The following is a 19,810-nucleotide window of genomic DNA, read 5'->3' on the forward strand; positions in this document are numbered from 1 at the left end:
CCGCCTGGACCTAGTGCTTTAACATCTGGTGGGTCTGGAGAACAGTCCAAATTGCAAAGTAAAGTCAGGAGATGGAAATGAAGATTGAACATAACCTACCCCACATCCTTCAATTTTCTCACATGTTCTGCCAATAGGTTTGTTTTGACTACAGTTTGTTCACATCTGGATTTTGTCCTCTGCAATTAAAACTACAAGTCACCTGAGGCTACAGCATAATAATGGCAAAGATCCAGGGAACGCCAGTGCTCCTCTTGTGTTCCCGCCAGTGCTCCTCTTGTGTTCCCGTAAAGTGGGTTGCATTCTGGGTATGGGGGCAGGGCAGACTAGCAGAAAGTGATGTTTTGGATCTCAAGTCTGCAGTCTGACAGAAAGGGGGGTGGGGGAGAGAAATGTGCAAACCAGACTGTGAAATAAATAAATGTATTTCCAAGAGAGGCCAGGCAGGCAAAAGCAAGTTGTAAACAACCATCAAAGCCAAGGCACTTGGATATAAAGCAGGGAACACGCATCCTTCTGACAGCAAAGCCTCCCAGGAGATGTCTTGTCTGGTTTCTGGACATGTCAAACACTACTGTGGATGCAAGGACACACTTCCCTGAGGATGCAAGGAGAGGCTTTGTCCCCATAAAGCAATGCAAATTTCCCAGCAGCGCTTCCTGCAGTCCAGTTGCATTGGGAACTGCATCCCTAAATTAGCCCTTATTGTACACCTGAGAGACTGAACTGAGAGAGCACTGAATCAAGCCCAAGCATGGGCACCTTGCGACTCCTCCGCCCCGAGATGTTATGGGGAGTCCCCTATCACTCCAACATTTTTACTGGCTGGGACTGATGGGAGTTGTCAACCAGAATATCTAGAAGGCCACAGCTTCCCTACCCCTGAATTAACCCCATGAAAGATGGTCACATTTGAACTGACCTACTCAAATAAAAAGCCAAAAAGAATTGTGTGTGTGTGTGTGTGCGCGCGCGCGCGCGCGCATGTGCGGTGGGAGAACTTCCAATGCTTCAGTTCCCCAGATCACTGCTTTGCTGCATGTAAGCAAAGCTGAAGTAAAGAATCCTCTTAAAGACACAACATCCCCCCACCCCATGTATTGCTTTGTGCTGGCCCTACAATGCCCTGCAAGGCCAAAGGCACAGCAAAAGCAATGCTGTCTGGTTTGCTATCCCTGGTTGCTGCTGACTGTGGATGCAGGATCCTAATTCCTCATTCCTTCCTCTCTGCTTGGTATCTCAGGGCAGTTGTTGGGGAAAAGGGTTAGGATCCTCCAGGGACTTGATCTCCTGGGCTATGTATCACCCTGAGAAAGACCAAGAAGGATGCACTACCCCTTTGTTACCACTGGGGACAGCATATTGCCTAGCATCAGAAGGCCAGACTGCAAAGCTGTCACTCTTCATCAGCAAGCCCATATTCTGACAGCGGTGAGCTGTGGGGTGCAGGTCATTTTGCTCTCCTATAGCCAACCCCTTTGAGGAACAGAACAGAATGTGAGACTGGCCCCCTGCCCCTGGGATTCATGCCTGCATGACAATAGAACGGGAGCAGACAACAGTTATTTTCCCGTGACTTGCCACAGTGGCAGAAGCAGCCCCTCAGTCAACTCTAGTGTGTGTCATCCGGGCCGATGAGGCACCTCTCCTCTGATGGGTCATCCTCTGTCTCCTCGGCCTCAGCATCACTGTCAGACATGCCCTCGGCCTCCCGGGCCTGGTGTTCCCCTATTCTTCTTCCCACAGTTGCCCCTACGCCTCCCCCAAAAAGGGCAAAGGTGCCAGCCCCAGCCACGGTCCCAATGGCGAACGTGGCAGCAGTACTTGTGCCCAGTGCAATGGCTTCCGCGGCCAGGATGGCGCCGGCCACCCCGGCCCCAATGGCCCCACCAGCCAGCCCCACAGCACCCACCCCGATGGCTGCCCCTGCCATGAGGGCGTGTGATTTGTAGCGGCGGCTGTAGTCCTCCAGGAAGTCTTTCTGGTTGCTCTGCAGGGAGGCCTCCAGGTGCAGCACGGAATCAATCCGATACGGCTCCCCACCCTGCAGCAGCCTCTCACACCGCTGGACCAGCTCCCGCTGCTTCTCCAGGATGCGCCGGGTCATGGAACTGGGGGTCACTTTCAGGCCTTTCAACATGGGCCGTGAGAGCTGCTCCTGAGATGAGAGAGGAAGGATGATGGGGGACAGAAACAATGGGTGAGGGAGCTGGACCAGTAGGAATACCAACATGGTGCCCAGTCTCAAGGATCGGCCACTGTTGCAACCTGCCCTCCCTCCAAGGAAAGTGCATTGTCCTCTTTAACCTTCCAAGCAACCCTGTGAGCTAGTTTGGATTCGAAGGAGACCGAGGTTTAGGGATGTCTGAAGAGCTGCATCAACATTGCCATGACCCAGTGCTTAGTCTGTGGGGTTCAAAATTCAGTCCAAGGGCCAGAGACCATCTTGGAAAAGTGTTTGGGCTGAATTCCAGTGGTGGGTGGAGTCCGGAGCAAAAGGGGAGGGTAAACACCAAAAACGCCAGCTTGTTCTCCTTACAGTTCTTAATGGGGACCAACTAAGCCTTAGGAGAGTAATTTCAACTCTTTAGGGTGGGGCAGAGAGGCAGAATGGAAAAGCAGAAAACAACTACAGCAAATGGACACTGGGGGAAAGGAAACAAGGCTAGGGCAAGGGGACATAGTTACCTGGGGAACCCCAGTGGGCCAGATTGGGGCCCTGCTCTATCCTTTAGGACACACTGCATCTCTGTCCTCGTTTCAACACGAACGTTACTCCTGAGATGTCACATTGCTCCCAAGCCAATCCATGGCAAAATATCTTCCTGTCATTACAGTACTTTCCACCACACACCTCCTTCAAATCCCCATCCTCCATACAACATCTTCCATGCCTTTGGACTGGTAAAGCTAAGAGCCATCTCTGTGGAAGCGTCTCTCTGTGCCTAAAGCACCTTTTGCTCAGATGCTTTGGAATGCAACTTTCCCACATTTCTTTTCGGTGATCGTGGTAGCTTGTGCTGAAGAGGAGGAACATGGTTGATTTAAATCAACCCCCTACCAAGTTTCTCCATCTAAATGAGTACTGAAACATCTGGACATTCCATATTGTAACCTCTCCTAGGCTCTGAAAATGTGTCCACAACCCATCAGCAAACCAGAAAACATGAGGCCACACTCTCATCCTACCCCATCCTACCCTAAACATTATTTTATCCACCTTCCCCACTCTAAAGTGTGCTGACCTTTAATTCTGTGCTCAAGCCATGGTTCAGCTGAAGACACTGAAAAATAAAGCCTTAAATTGGGCAGGTAAACTGTATGGTCTCAGAGACTATTTGACCACTGGAATTACCTTCTTGGGGGTGTCACATTTTGGCAATGACAAGAAAGCTGCAGGTACATTTAAACCAAGGTGTGTGGAGTGAGTGCATTTTATTTTAAGGAAAAAGCATACCCCTGAATGTCCCAGGTGTGGGGGTGCAAGTTAGCATTAAAACAAAGTGCCCATTCACTTCCTGCCTTGTTTGATGTGAAAAATGTACTTATTTTTGTTCCAGCAGCAGGTTGGTTGTTTGTCTTTTGGGGCAAGGGCCATAAAAAGGCAGCAGGGGATACAGGAAGACTGCACATTAGCACCCCCTGCCCTGAATCTAGACACATCCTAAAACTCCCACAAGCCTTCCAACAGAAATCTCTGCACCCTGATTGCTCCAACCCTTTCCTTCTCCCAGATCCAACCCACACAACTCTCCTTTGCCAACCTTTCCCTTGATCCACACTTGGACCTTGTCCCTCCTTCTGCTCCTACCTGCTCTTTAAGGAACTCTGTAAATTCCTTCTGCAGGGTTTCGTGGGTTTCCAGGTTGTGTATGGTGATGGCCATCTAAAGGAAGGTAAAAGGACAAAATGGTTGCCAAAGTAACTCACGGAGGTACTAACTTGCCTTTGAGTCTCCCTCCAGTCCTGTTACCAGAAGAAGCAGAGAAAGGAGGTAAGGAGGGCACATGTGAGGACTGATACATGTACTGTTAATTCTCATGGAAGCTGCTTCCTCTAGTGTGTAAATGGTGTCTGTCCAGCAGCAATGGACAGACCAGCAGAACCTGCCATTTTGTTTTATGTCATCCCACCTTCCTTCCCTGATGGAGTTGACAGAAACATGTGCCAAGGTTCCCCCATCCAAGCACTGGCTAGTCCCGGGCCTGCTTAGCTTTGACGGGCTTGCTGTGTCACCCACCTTCAGGCTATGCCCCAGTGGGTGGCTGCACCATTCCAAAAATGCAGCTTTTGAATGAACAGAGAGAGAGCAGTTGAGCTAAGTTACAAGTGAGGAGCAATGATGGCCAAGGGAGAGAGAAGCAGTGAGCCTGGGTAGGGTGGTTGAGAGCTTCACCCGTCCCCTGGTGCAAAGGTGAAGAACGGAGAGGCAGGTACCTGCATGGCAGAGGAGAAGCCAAACTGGTGCTGCTTCATGAGAGCCGAGAAATTCTGAAAAGCAGAATGACAAACACGGTATGAGGACCAGCTCCTGCAAGTGATGGGCACTCGTACTGAAAAGCCACCTTCCAACTGCACAGTACTACAGACAATTAACACACACACCATGTATATTTTTCCCTAATATTTGCCCCATAGTGGCTGGCACATTAATTGTATCAAGCCATTACACAACCGTATCAGAGCATCACACCGCTAAATCAAAAGAAGTCATGTCAGAACATTGCAATAAGCACCAGAAGGAATTAAAAGACATGCCAAGGGTTGCTGCCAGAGCCCACAAATAAGCTGATTTTGGCAGGAGGTGATCCCTGGGAGGAGGCAGGCTCAGCTTATGCACATGCCAGGCCTTGCCATGAGCATGTTACCCTTGGGCCTGCTGGCAGGAGCCAATGATGCCAACAGAGCCGCATGGTGTGCCGGGCCTGGGCAAAGCCTTCCAGGCCGCACCTTCCATCCCCAGCTGCACCACCTCTCACTCTCTGCTCGGACTGGGAGGCAGTCACAGAGACAGCAATCACCAGGCCTGATGTGGGGAATCAGAAGGGGATGCTAGCAGCCCAATGGCTGGGCCCTGTCTCAGATCCTTTTGACATAGTGGATCATGTTTACAACCACCCATAGGATACTAGATAGGGGCAGCAATAATTCTGGTGCTGGAATTGGCAAATTTTTCCTGTGCCTGGCATGCATCCATTTACACATACCACTTTATTATTTATTTGAAGTTTTGTTATTCTGCTCCTTACATGCATATGAGAGAGAGAGAGAGAGAGAGAGAGAGAGAGAGAGAGAGAGAGAGACAGACAGACAGACAGACAGACAGACAGACAGACTCCTGGAAGACCTTACATGTAATCATGTAAAACAAGACAGTTCTTGCCCTCAAGCTTAAAATCGAGAAGAGTCATGGCACACAAGTAAAAAGGAATGGGGAAGGAAAAGAGAAAATAAGCAGTTTTTCCATGAGATTTGTGGAATGGCCATACATCCCCTCCCGTTTCTTAATGTGCAATCTTCAGGAATGGCTGTTGGCAGTGATAGCACAAATGCTGTGTATGGACAGCAGCACTTCCAAACACAGTGCTTCTTGTGCATAAACAAAACACAGCATCACACATATAGCCATCTGTTGCACTGGGAAAGATCTGACAAAACTGGTCACAAGAGTCACCAATATTTTAACAGATCCCCTTGGTACTGTGTTTTCCACAGATGATTAAAATCCATCCAACAAATAAAAGGTGATCATTTTTATCTCTGTGTCCTGAAAGGTTTCATCTGACTGCAGTGGATCTAACTTTTGTCAAAAACACAGGAACATGATGATGAGTTTTCTGGCCAGTTGGCAACCCAGATTTACAGCCAGTGTGGCACAGTGGTTAAAGTGCTGGACTGGGATTCGGGGGACCAGTCATGAAGCGTACTGGATTACTTTGGTGGCCTTTCAGACTAAGTCACCTCATAGGGTTGTTGTGAGGATAAAGTAGAGAGATTTTATAAGTCAGATTAGGTTCCTTGCAGGAAAAACAGCAGGGATGTAAATATAATAAATAAATGTGAACATATGAACTCTACAACCACATTCATAATTCCACATCCACCTAGAGGGTGTCATGTCTTTTCTGACACAACAGAGGCTCAATGCCTATACAGCCTGCATGGCAGGTAGAAATTCAGCAGGTGCAGCTGACCATGGTCTGTCCACACTGACACTTGATTCTGCATCTCTCACCTTTATCTTGGCTGCAAGCTCTGAACCCATGAGGGCTCTCCCCTCCTTGCTTTTCTTTAGATGCATCCCAGCTGATTGAGCTATGGAATTCCCATAATCCTTCAGGCACTCCCTAAAATCATCATCCATGTCTGGAAGAAATAATTCAAACAAACGGTTCAGATGAAGGAATGGAGAAAAAATACATATGAATGTATGTGATATCTTCTGCAAAGGTGCGCCCCCTGGTGGCAACAGGTGATCATGCAGCCATTTTGAGGAACATTTTTATAGCCCAAACTCTAAGAATCAGTCAGTTCATTAATTAAAACTTACAACTAAAAGTATTAAAATAATTAATTGACAAAATAAAATCCACAGATTTATTTATTCCCCTTCCCCTTTCCTTCAAAGATACCCTCTTGCTTTTTCTGAGATCACAATCATTTCCCATACCATGGAAAAATGCAGGTCTTGCAGCTGTATTGTTTCTGCTTCGGGGTTAATAGTATGTTGGGGGCTGGAGGCACAGAGACAGCAAACACGGCTAGGAGGAAAGGGTGAAAGCCTCCATCATCCCCAGCACTTCTGTGCTGGTCTGAATCTGAATTTGCCCTCACCCTGTTTTACCATGAGGAACTTCAAAGACACTGGGCTATCTGAACACAGGTCTTGCACACTGAACATGACCTGTCACTCCCCAGGTTGCAGAGCTGCAACTGTGAATGCTGAACACAAGCAGCGGAAGCCAGAGAACAGCTGGAGGGTGAAGGTGTGGAGGCAGCTTGGAGGCTTCTGTGCTTCTTGGGCTGGTGATGCTCTCTGGGGTAGGGAGAGCCACACCACCCTGTCCTGCCTCCTTGGAAGTACTGGCCCGCTCTTTCCCCTGATCAATTTCCTCCCTTGCTTTCCTCCCCCATCCCAAGGTACCAGGTGGTGTCTTTTCCTCCTTGATCTTTTTTGTAGCCCAGCATCTCAGCCAAGCTGAGGATGTAAGTAGCTGGCAGAGCTGGCTGGGCGACTACCATGATGTGCAACTTGCACCCCCCTCCTCCCTTGGAAAAGAGCAAAAGAAAAAGAAAGGGGTCTGTTTCCCGACCATGCTTGGCAGAGGAGGGCAGAGGACAAGTTCCAGCCCTGCTCTGGCCCCACTCAGCTTTCCTTACATGGTGTTGGGAAGGGTTATTTTTCCAAAGCTCTAAACAGGAAGAACTGTAGCAGATGTATTGCACCTTGAAGTGCTGGAGTAATCTCTGCTGGTTGATGCTTGTATAGCCAGAAGCCTGGTTGTTTTTGCTTCATGATCCTCCTCTTCTCCATTTAATCCTCACAACATTCCTGTGAATTAGGTCAGGCCTTTGCTGAAATGGACTCACTAGAGCTGAAGGGGCTGTGCTACCTTCTGTAGCCACCAGGGGGCATCAACTGTGCAGATGTTCAGTCAAGAGCGAGCTTTGATGAACTGGCACAGGGAAGGGGAAGAAAGTGGACTTTCCTGATACTCCTGTTGTAGACTTAGGGAAAAAATAAGGTTGTCACACATTGCTAACCTCTTCTTGACTTGGAGTGGTGCTGTGCTGGGGCAGAAATGCAATGTAAAGATTCAATTTAATGAAGCACTGGACTCTGGAGTGCAAAGGAATGTTAGATTTGGGCTGGGTGGGTAGAATTAATGTACCCATACACTATGTTTATTGGAAATATTCCTGAAGTACCTGAAATACTTCTTTCTCCTGTTCTAAATGTTGTGAAACATTGCCCCAAATGAGGTGTGCCTGGCTGGCACCAACATTATCACTTTGATACTATGTTAAGGACTCTTCTTTTAAGCACTTGGCAGCATATAATGAAATAGGTCTTTTTTATCTTGTTAATTGCTTCAGATTGCTTTTAGATTTATGAATCTATGTCTCTCTGGGTTACATTTTCACATGTTTGTATGCATATAATTTTACAGGATACTTTAAAGGTTTTAGTATTTATAAACCACACAGAGAGCTTGGGCTACAGGGCAGCACAGAAATGTAACAGGTGAAATAAAATCAAGCAAAAGAAAACCTGAACTACCTTTCCTGCAATATCACATGTGTTTTGTCAGGGTGGGATGGATTCTAGCTGGAAATAGAAATATAAAAATTGTACTTCACAATCCTGAAGCTTAGATTATATGTATATGTGTGTAGGGCCAAAGCATTATTTTGGGATTCTTTGGGAAATGCAGGGGATGGACCGAAAAATTTAATGTTGCAGCAGAGCAGGAAAAAGACCTTTGTCTGTAGTTGTTTTGTGCTGTTTTGTTTTGGCAAGCAAAATTTCCCCTGCAGTGGCATATGAAAACGTTAGGGATGATTTTAGACACTAAAGCAATAATCTCCTCTAGCATTGGCTTGATAAAAATACCCCCACCCAAAAAAAAAGTCTGAATAGTAATGCTGAATTAAACAGCAGGGATTTAAACATTCTTTCAGCTTCAGAGCTACCTTATAATGACAATATTAATACTGGTCTACACTGCTGGACTGTTGTAAGCCATGCTTTCTCAGTGATAGTCCTTTTTCCCACTCTACCACACACATCAGACTGTATTTTCATTTTAATTAGTAGGGACATTTTTGCATTGTTTATTTCCTCATGTTGTAAATCCCTTTTTTCCTTTATATGATGGAACATATGGGATAGGAAGAGCAAGAATTATTTTCTATTCTATTTTGTTAGGTGGCAGGATTGGTGGGGAGAGAACATTTTACACATCTCAAACAAAAATCCTGGATTTCTACATTGCTTCTTTGCACAAACGTCTACCCCGGGAGATCCAAAACAAGGCAAAACTAAAAGCATCTAAAGGAAAGAGGAATTCCAGTCTCCAGACCCTAAGACTGAGCCAACCTTTTTAAAATCTGTAAAGAGGGCAAGAAAATTCCATCACTGCAATCAATACGTTTTTAATGGAACCAAAGCTCCACTCTGTGGAAAGAGATTCCAACAGCATCTATTTTTTAAAGAACTGAAACAGATTTGAAATATGTGAGTAAATGTGGGGAAAGGATTTAAAAGTATGATGGAAAGAAGGGAGATCTTTACCTGCTAAGGTGCCTTCACTTCCCACCACCAATTGCTTGCCAGGGAAGGGCATCAGGTAACAGCGGGTGCTGGGGCTTTTGAGGGTTGCCAGGGATCGTGGGTGCCTTTGGGGATCATTTTCCAATTTCTGGAGTTAAAAGAGAGATGAAGAGCAAGACTGAGATGCAGCCATCCTAGTTCTAGCACCCAGAGCCAGTCTGCCCATCTTTGCTATGGATGGGGGAAAGGCCATCTGAGCCTGCTTCCAGGAATGGGTGGGAACTGTAATGTAACACAAAGGCATCTTGGGAAAGGCTGCCCTGTATAGCTCAGATGCCCCTCCAGCCAGCCAGATTGGAATAGCCAAGGTGCTTATCACTAGTGTTACCTGTATGACCTCTCGGAGGTAGTTCTGCCCGCCCTGGAGTCCATGGTTGGGTGGAAAGTACCAGTCACGCACCAGGAGATCAAGATGCTGCAAACAAGAGACCAGTCAGTCCACTTGGGCCCCTTATTCCCAAGTTACTGCCTTCGCTTCCGGTCTGCCTACAGTTGTGATCTCATCTCCAGCCCAGATATATGGAATCATTAGCAGCTACGTGACAAATGCTGGCCTGGTTGAACACTTCAGTACTTTCTGCACAAGCCCTTGCACAGGTCTGCTGGAAGCAAAACCACGCATGAAGCAGCAGCTGTGCATGACAGGTCGTCCGCATGCTAAGAGCAAGTGCAGGTCTGCTTCAGGGTGGCCAGGTTGAAAGGAGCAGGGTGGCTCCTCAAATATTTCCCCAGAAGAGGGACTGCAACATCAAAGAGTTGACAAAGTGCCTACCTTTGCATAACATTTAGAGATGATAACTATTATGGAAATAAAAAGAGAAGGCAGCTGCTATTTTTGTTTCAATAATAGTTCAAATTCCTGTGATGAGGGGAGAGAGGCAATCCCTGTCCCAAACTTCGTCTTCCTGTGCTCCAGAGTTCCAAGCAATTTTCTCCCAGCCTCACTTGCTTCTAGTGGGCCGAGAACCACCTGCTTAAAGCAACAGGCAAATGAGGAGTAGTACAGAGGAAAGAGGAGTCCCCTGGGTGCTCTCTTCTATGAAAAGAAATGAGCCCCTACCAGCCCTGTTTTGCATGGGAGTAGGGAGGCCATGCAGTTGTCTGCCCTTACTGGCTAAGTTTGCCCCCTTTTCTTCTTCATGAGTTCAATTATTCAGGATTTTAAAAGGTATGTCAAGCGTTCCAGAATGCAGTAACAAAGGGAGAGTGGAAAGTCACTTCTTTGGTGTTCGTATTCGAGGGAGAAAGGGATGGGGAAAAGGCGAGGGGGAGTGGTGAGGGTGGGGGAGGGAGGGAGAGATGTGGGTACCAGGCAGAGTTGCTCAGAGCTGGAAGAGGCAGTGGTGGCGACAGGAATCCAGCAGACAAAGGCTCTCTGTGACACAATGTCCAGACAGAAGGCCTGAACATGCTGTCGGTGGTGGGTGGAGGGGAAGAGAACAGAACATGAGTGGGGAGAGGAGGAAGCGGGGCAGCTGATGCTCATTACCTGAATGGGCTTCAAACTGCCAACCCGCCCCACTGTCTCAGCGACATGCACGAACATCTGTGGGGCAGAGGAAGCGGGTCACCATGAGGAAGACAGAGAATGAGATCACCACCCCCTCCACCATCTAGCCTGCCAGATTCACTACCCTCTTGCACCAGAACGAGAGAAGCTTTGGAGCTCATGGCTGATGCCACGTCTATTCACAAGCTTTATCTTGTGATATTTATTATGGTGGAGCCACGTTTCCCTTCAGCCCATAAGCTCTGGACCGCATAAAGGTAAAAGGTCCATCTAATGCTCCTCACCATGCCTACAAGGAGGAGGCTGGGAGGTGTAGAAACTGGTCAATACTTAACATTATCCTCGAGCATGAGTTTAACTCAAGATGATGGAGAAATTTGCAAGGGATTCAAGTGAATTTGAATTTCAGTGATACTGGCCTATGGATTCTGCAGCAGGCTGGCTTTTCCTTGGTTGTATGAATCCTATTAACATTTTTTAAATTTTCTGGAATTGCATGCATACAAAAATATGAAAAATACCAAAATGTGCATTTTTCTCTTGCAGGCTAAGCTTGGAAATGCAGATTAGAGTTGCACTTTTTCCATGTATTTCATCTTGGGGAGATTTGTACAAGTATGCAATAGCACTAGTATGTGTTGTCACAAATGCACATTAGCACTCTTGCAAATTCATGCAAACAGAAAAAAATTCTTCTACAAAAGGCCAGATAATGTCAATGAGCAGATGGCAGAACAAAGGTTGTCTGACAATTCATGAAACACAGAGAGCTTCTACATACCCAGTTGGGTCTCAGGCCTTGGGACTCCCAGTCCATTAGCCTCCTGGTGTGTGGCTTAACTTCCTTTAATCTTCAACTGATATTCAAGCACTTTTTAACAGCATTTATTTATGTATTAGATTTAAATCCTGCATTTTTTCCAATTCACTCAAAGAGGCATATATCAGTCTCCTCCTCCTGCTCTTAATCTCATCCTCACAGCAACAACCTTGTGAAGTAGGCTGGGCTGAGAGTCTGTGAGTGGCCCAAAGTCACCAGTGGGCTCCATGACTGAGCAGGGCTAGAACCCAGATCATCTGAGTCCCAGAGACATGCTCTTAACCACCACACTACACTCGCTCTCTTGCTTTTTAATTCTTCTTCTTGCAACACGTTCTAACTGATTTGGACCATGTGGGTTGCTTTGTGCCAGATTATGAGCAGGAAGACAAAATGATATTTTCTCCCTTCCAATGCTATGATTTGCTGAATCCAGGCTTGAGCTGCCTAGAAACCAGAGAGAGCCCAGGGGTTCTGGACATATGTCACCCACTTGCTTTCATAGCACATACAGGTCTTTGTTTATACCAGAGCACTAACACTCCATTTCCCTCATTCTCCTCTTTCCCCACCTGGGACATTCAAGACCTTCCCTCCTGTTCCTTCCAAACCCACTCACTTCCAGGTATTCCAGATCTGTGTCCTTCATCATGTTGGCCAAATTGAATATCTAGGAGAGTAAGGAAGAGACAACAAAATTGTCACTTACCGATGAATTATATGAGAAGGCAAATCACAAGCAGAGGACAAACTTGGCAGGAACCTACCTGATAGGAGCTGAGCAGTATGGAGAATGCAGAGAGCTTGACACCAACTTCCTTGCTCCTCTGCAGATCCATTGAGCCCTCAGTGTCCATCAAGAAGATGGCCACCTAGAGGTAGAAGAGGAGAAAATACAGCAATGGACACAGCCAAAATCCTCTCCAGTCCCCATTGTAGTAAAGCCATATTAATTTGTTAAATAAATGATACTTTTCTGCATTTTGGACCACTGTTTGCATCAACGTGATTTTTCCAGAAAGCCCACCCAAGGAGAACTTCATGAAATTCTTTGAGGCATCTCGCTGGCTGCTGATCTAGTCTAAAGAGATGTGTCTGGCACCTATTCTGTATTCTTTTCAGCACTAGGTGAAACCCGTTTTATTTTCCAAATATTTTAATACTTAACCTTTCAACTTTAGTTTTAATATTTCATTCTGTCCTGTACCACCGCTATATATCTGTGCTGATTCAGTTGCAATTGCTGTGGCTGTCTTGTCTCTTTATATTCTTTCTTTCTTGTTGTGTGTTTTTGACTTTTGCTAACCACCCAGAGAGCTTCAGCTATTGGACAGTATAAAAATGAAATGAATAAATAAACGAATGAATAAAGAGATGGATGGATCATCAGCTTTGCCGACAGGGTACTTCTGGTTTGTTCTGTGCAATCTACTGCATGTTCTCAAAGCTGAGACTAGTTTTGATAATGTTCAAAGTTAGGAGAAGTAGCTGTGATAGGTAAGAACATCCCTATGCAAACTGGAGAAGAGTTCCTAATGGGGTCAGAAGATTGGAAGGGAGTATGTTTGGAATATGCAGTAGAGGGAAGCTGCTACCTTCAAAGGTGAAGATGTCTTGAAGTTAAAAATGGGACCTCTAAAGCTTGTTGCTTATCCCCTTATTGCTCAAAAACGTCTTCACTTGATCACTTGTGAAAAGTCTTCAGATATTAAGACACACAAATCATTTCTGATGCTGTGCTCTTGCCAAGAACACCTCTCAGCTTTCCTGCTTCTAAGGTCAAACTATTTCTCTCTGTTTCCCCTCTCTAGCTTTTGCTTTATAACAAGAGTAGGGAATGTGTGGTCCCAACAAATGTTGTGTTCTACAGTTCCCAGCTTCAGCCTGCATAGCCCATGATGGGATGAAGGGAGTTGTAGACTGAAACATCTAGAAGGTCACACACTGCCCACCCCTTCTTTAAAGGCAGTCAAGAAATTGACTGCACGTGTTCAAAAAGCAATATAAAGGACATGTGGGAAAATGGCCTATAATGGAGCCTACTTCCATTTCCCAGAAGTTTTACTGCCAGAGCTTCTGTCCCTGTGACACCATTCACCCTCAAAGTGCCACAGCCCAGTCCCACCTTGCAATGTGTAGCCATGACTAAGGAACTCTGCTTTGAGTTTGCCTACCTCAATTCCCTCCTATCAAGCAAAGTCACCTGCTTTCTACTTCCCCCAACCTTCACTCCTCATGCCCCTAAAATCTTACCTTTCCTTGCTCAGTGGAGACCCAAAATGGCTGGCTCCATAGCCACACGCCTTTTGTGGTAGTATCTGGTCCTGGTCGCCACTCAAATCCAGTCAGTGGCTCATCTTCCTGACCCATCCATGAGTCATCCTCAGCTGCCTGCCAAGAAGGAAAAAACAGGGACAAGGGTGCTGTTTGAAAGCCAGAAGATCTTTGAGTTCCAGGAGACAAGAAATGAGGTTCTGCAGCGAAGGGAAGGGAAGGGAAGGGAAGGGAAGGGAAGGGAAGGGAAGGGAAGGGAAGGGAAGGGAAGGGAAGGGAAGGGAAGTGCCATGCTGGACCAGGCCATCTAGCCCTGCAGTCTGTTCACAGAGTGGTCACAAGCAGGACATGACTGCAACAGCATCCTCCTGTCCTCGTTCCCTAGCAAATGGTGCGTTTCTGCCACTGGAGGTCACAGGGGGCCATCAAGACCTGTAGGCATCAATAGCCTTCTTCTCTATTAAGGTGTCCAATCCCCTTTTCAAGCCATCCAGACTGTTGGCACTGGAGGGACTGAAGAAACTGGGAAGTTGACTTGAGGATTCTGTTTCTGGCTTAGCAGTGTGAGTAGTGAATAGTTCTGGGAAGGGAGCATTACACCTCCCAAGGTAAGTCTCCAACACCACAGGAGATTTTTCCTTCTTTAATTATTTCTATTTGGTTTTGAACAGAATGTACATTTCCCACTCTCCATTGCTACATCTCACAACATCACTAATTGTCCACAGGGAGGACTGGTAATTCCCAAGGCAGCGGGGCTCCAAGTCCATTTCAGCTTTTCTTTTGAACTTTGCAGGAACTAGCAATGCTGCTGAAGTCCACCTCCAAAAGAGGTTCACCACCAGAAGGCTAAGTAAGTCATAAAGTGGGAGGAGTAACTGTATGGAACCGGGCCACACTGGATAACTGTAGTCCCTGATCCAACCGGTATGTGTGGAGGATAGTGAGGCCTTGGTTGTTTGCTCTGTACACCCATCCACCAGGAACATCTGCACTGGACTTCATGTTCTTGGACAACCATGAACATAACTTCCTATAAAATTGACCAGTGCTTTTTTTGTAAAAAAAAAAAAAAAAAGTGCCAGAACTCATGTCTTGGGGTCACACTTTTACACAATGGTCGCCGCAGGCAGTAAGCACTCAGCATGCGATCACATGACTGATCCCAAGCCGAGCAGCGTCCCAAGCTGAGTGGTGCCCTCACAATCAGTGCTGACAATCAGCGCCGACACACAAGCAGCCCGCAGGCACAATGATAATGATTTTTGCCGCCGATCTGCTATGCCCAACAGGGCGATTCACAATCACTTGGAAAAATCCATCAAAAAAAGGTGCCGGAATGCTGTTCCGGTACGTTCTATGACAAAAAAGCCCTGGAATTGACACTCACATAAAATCACTCACATACAGACCCCATTTGCATGGTTGATTTCCTGAATAAAACCCAGTAATCAGCTGCAAAGTGGAGAGGAGTTACCACCCAATCCTGACCATTTCCAAACATCAATCTGGACAGACTCTAGTAAAAAAAGCAAATGAACATTGAAACGCTTACCAAGTTTCGAAACCTCCGAAGAAGGAAGTTCAGCAGGAAGGATTTGCCACGGCGTTGCTCCCCAAGGATGGTAATCAAGCAGATAGGGGAGTCCTTCACCTCTCCCTGCTCCAAGCAGCAGCTCAGGGCCTCCTCATTCAGGCAGAGCTCCCCGTTCTCATCCAGACCCACCAGTTGCACAGGCTGGCCCACTGGCAATGGAGTTGCTGGCCTTTCCTAAAAGAAAAAGGACTCAGCTGGGTCACAACCAAGACGACTGTACATACTGCAGCATTTAATGAACAACTGCATCCTGAATGCCACAGACTTAACTTGCAAGTATCAATACTCTGTTTTCCTCCAAAAGCACCTTAGACCTAGTTTCCAGGTGAGTTATAGCGCAAAACAAGCTTCTGTATATTTCTATTACATTTGCATTCCACCTTTCTTCCATCATGGAATTCAAGGTGGTGACGTGAAATTACCAGGCGGTCTGACTTCCAAGCACTGACCAGACACAGACCTATTTACTTTGAGCAAAGTGACTGTCTCAAGTGCTTTCAGACTGTTCCATGAAGCTTAGTTTCACTATGAAGCTTTCAACTGTATCAGGTGACTTACTCTAACCATTCCATTTTATATGCATATGGTGTGTGTCCTTGAATAACACTGTCATTAAGGACACCCCCATTTGTATAAAGTGAAGACAGCTGAGAGGAGATCGTATGATTTTGGCAAAAGCCTTAAGCAAAAAGATGTGGTGTTGGGGCCCAGAAGGAGATGAATTATAAGGGCAAAAAGCCAGCTTATTCAGGGGTGCAGATGCAACACTGATCATCAGGGCCCCTGCACCTTCATTGAACCACGGGGGCCTGAAAGGCAAGGTGGTGGATGAGATGGCTTCCCAGAGATGTGCAGCTCTGAATGAAAGATTCCGGGGTCTAGCCCTAGTCTACCATTCCCTAACACTGGCTCTGTAATGCAGCTTCATGCACAGGGGATAAGGTGGAACCGTGAGACACTCTCAAGTCTAAGACCATGGGATGGAACAGAACTCATCCAGGACCCTGAGATTTACACTCTCATCATCCAGTTCCCAGCGTTTGCATTCTTCCAGGGTGAGCAAGGCTGTCTCCATGCCAAACTAGTCCAGATCTCAGACTGGAATGGATCCCAGTAATAAGAACATTCCAAATCAACCAGAGGTCAGGGGCCACCACCCCCTCCAGCACCCTGCTCCTGAAAGGGGAAATCAGAGACTGGGCCTTAGCTGTCCAAGCTCATACAAGCATTACCTCAGCAGTTGTGCTGCCACTTCTTTAAATGCAACTGGGACCATGTGTGCCCTCAAGGAGACATTTGCCTGAGATCCGAGGCCCAAGTCTTCAGATCTCCCTTTAGCTGCTTTTATGGTGGTCAGAAATCCGGGGAACAAATGCTGGTCAAAGTCATCTGGTGGTCATTGCCACATCTTGTAGCAGTGAATTACAGTTGCTAATTAATGTATGACCCTCGTTACCATGAAGTATAGTTATCAATACATAACTAAGCTAATCCTATCTAGCCACGTGTGTATGGACAAATTATGGATAGATCTATCAGCAGCTTTTAGTCATGGGAGCTGAGAAGCCTCCATGTGCCTCCAGTATATAACCCTGTGTGGGGAATGATGGGGCCAAGCCATACAGGAAGGACATAACCAGTACGCCCTGCTTGTCAGCATCTAGAGGGAATTGGTTGGCTACTCATAGTGGCTGGGCTAATTGGCTCTTTGGTTAGAGCTGACAAGATAAAGGTCTAAATACACCTTCTGCTTCCCACCTGCTGTCAGCAAGTTGCCTCAGGGCATCCATTTTCATGACTGGGAATCATGTCTCAGAGTGAAGGTTGGGAAAGGTTTGCATCCATTCTTAGCCATGCTTAGAGTAGAATTGCCGAACTTAGTGGGACTGTAGTTAGTCGAGATTCCAGTGGGTCTGTTCTAAGTATTACTAAGTTTGGATCCATTCCCAAATCGTGCCCAATCCAGGTCCCACATTAACCAAGGCTGTGCTTGTGGAATATCCTGGGTACAAATTGAACATCTCTGCCATGAACAACAACACTACAAATACTTATAAGCTATTTTGGTCTCACCAGTTCCTTATTCACTCCCTCCTGCAGTGGGATCTGTCCAATCTTTTCCACCAGGCTCCGCAGACGAGTGTCTGGCTTCATCCTTTCACGACTGCATGGGTAGCGGCATTCGGGGCAGCGGTACCCGCTATGGGAGGTCCCACTCCAGTGGGCAGACAGGCAGAGCCTGCAAAAGTTGTGCCCACAGTCGATGGAGACAGGGTCATCAAAGGACTCCAGGCAAATGGAGCAGGTGATGTCTTCTTGCAGGTTCTGGATCATGCCTCCTGCAGGTCTCTTTATGGAAACTTCTGGTGAGGTTGGCCTGAAAGGTGCATGGAGAAGGTCTACAGCTGAAGCTGGTGGTGAAGCTGCCACCCTCCAGTGTCCTCAGTCATTCATTCCAGTCCTTTGTGTGTTAGCTGAAGCAGCTGTTTGGGTTAATGGTAAGAAGGGTCTTCAAGCAGTTTCCACACTTTTATATTTTATAAATATATTTTATATATTTTTTGCTGATGGCATTAAAAACTTGGTACAATGCTGAGGAAAATGCATCACAAAGAAAGGTTACTATGCAGAAAAGTGATGTAATTTGTTTTTGAAATTCTTAATAAATAGTTTAAAATGTGCAAAAACTTTTTGAAGAACCCTCCTATAGATAAATAGGTTATCACTGCATTGATATCCTTTATCTTATGTTAAATGCTTGCTTTACCATTGTCTTGAGCCAACATATGAATAAACAAATATAAATCAGCTACTGATTCCGATATCCATCAGCCTCAGCCAGCATGGTTAGGAAGACCACACATTCCCCAGCCCTGCACTAAATACTGGGAATCCAGGATTATGACCACAAGTCTGGCTCTACCACATTCTTAGTCATGGCCTAATGTATTGTTCCCCAAGGTCCAGATAGTTTGAATCACTGCTCTTGAAATTCCTGATGGTTGGCCATATAGACCAGGAATGATATTAGCTGAAGGCCAAAACCTCTTCTTTTACATTTCCAACCTGCTTCCTCGGTGTTCATGCATGTATGACGTGAAAGGATTCTCCTTGATTTTTTGGCAGCTTTGTTGTTTCATCACTAAGTCAGGTCCAACCCATCACAACCCCATGGACAATATTCCTCCAGGCTCTCCTGTCCTCCACCATCCCTCGGAACCCACCCAAGCCCACAACCACTGCCTCATCCATCTAGTCACCTTTTTGGCACCTAAAAGAGTAATATCTCCAGAATGACAACTGCTAACCTCATATAATACAGTGGATTAAGGACCTAATAATGTATACAACATTATAATTTATTTTTCCCTTATGGCTAACACAACTGTCTTTGCTTCTGTGGGACAGTGAAGAGTATTGCATTTAGCCATTTGGTATCAGAGAAAGAGCACTGTATACCACCTTCAGCAAGGCATCATTCTTTGAGGACGGATTGTCTCCTACAGTTAGTAAAACTACTTCTAGGTGGGGCTGGGCTGGAGATTGCTTCTGGGCATGTAGACCAGGGTGTGGAAGGCCAACAGTAGTTTCCTGGAACTTACTGATTAGCCATGCTGATATAGAAATTGGTTTGAAGGGCAGGAAGCTAAGATAAACTCAGATGAGCTTATTTTCAAGTAAACATAAGAAGTACATAGAATACACCTCTCCTGCAGAGTGGCTGTGTGAGAGAGACAAAGGAAAGTTGGGAAGGAAGTTGCAGGGCAAGAAAAAATAGACAAGAGCCAGTGTGGTGTAGTGCTTAAGAGTGCAGGACTGGGATTCAGGAGATCTGGGTTCTAGTCCTCGCTCAGCCACAGAGCTCACTGGGTGACTTTGGGCCAGTCAAGACTCTCAGCCAAACCTACCTCACAGGGTTGTTGTGATGAGGATAAGATTGAAGGAGGAGAATTTATGCAAACTGCCTGGAGTTCCTTGAAAGGAAAAAAGGTGGGATAGAAATATAAGTCAATAGAAGAAGGATGGATGAGGACAGATGCAGTGATGTTGAGAAAGATGGATGTGAGGGGAGCGAAGAGAGAGAAAGACATAGGAGAGAAATTCTCTCACAGTCTGCTGTAGTAACCCAGGCTGCAGTTTGTGTGCATTGAAATTTACCAGTCAGAAAGAGCGTTGTAAGCACCTAGTCATATATTATTATTATTATTATTATTATTATTATTATTATTAACATTTCTATGCCGCCCCTTGCCGAAACCTCGGGGCGGCTTACAA

At 46.2% G+C, this 19,810-nt stretch overlaps 1 protein-coding gene across 1 annotated transcript in view; it reads right to left on the reverse strand.

The window, feature by feature from the left end:
- Positions 1 to 407: 407 nt before the first annotated feature.
- The window catches only part of RNF112 (ring finger protein 112), a 20,461-nt gene continuing 1,058 nt past the window's right edge, over positions 408 to 19,810 (reverse strand). The window contains exons 2-13 of the mRNA XM_044417056.1: positions 17,609 to 17,912; positions 15,494 to 15,709; positions 13,918 to 14,055; positions 12,432 to 12,536; positions 12,284 to 12,334; positions 10,824 to 10,880; positions 9,663 to 9,749; positions 9,296 to 9,422; positions 6,236 to 6,366; positions 4,438 to 4,491; positions 3,812 to 3,886; positions 408 to 2,158 (exon numbers count right to left, since the gene is read on the reverse strand). Coding sequence (XP_044272991.1) covers positions 1,613 to 2,158; positions 3,812 to 3,886; positions 4,438 to 4,491; positions 6,236 to 6,366; positions 9,296 to 9,422; positions 9,663 to 9,749; positions 10,824 to 10,880; positions 12,284 to 12,334; positions 12,432 to 12,536; positions 13,918 to 14,055; positions 15,494 to 15,709; positions 17,609 to 17,869 — 1,848 coding nt within the window. The 5' untranslated portion in view covers positions 17,870 to 17,912 and the 3' untranslated portion in view covers positions 408 to 1,612. The remainder of the gene's footprint in view (positions 2,159 to 3,811; positions 3,887 to 4,437; positions 4,492 to 6,235; positions 6,367 to 9,295; positions 9,423 to 9,662; positions 9,750 to 10,823; positions 10,881 to 12,283; positions 12,335 to 12,431; positions 12,537 to 13,917; positions 14,056 to 15,493; positions 15,710 to 17,608; positions 17,913 to 19,810) is intronic.

This window comes from Varanus komodoensis, unplaced genomic scaffold, assembly GCF_004798865.1.
Source record: "Varanus komodoensis strain SLA01 unplaced genomic scaffold, ASM479886v1 scaffold86, whole genome shotgun sequence".
Classification (NCBI taxonomy): Eukaryota; Metazoa; Chordata; class Lepidosauria; order Squamata; family Varanidae; genus Varanus; species Varanus komodoensis.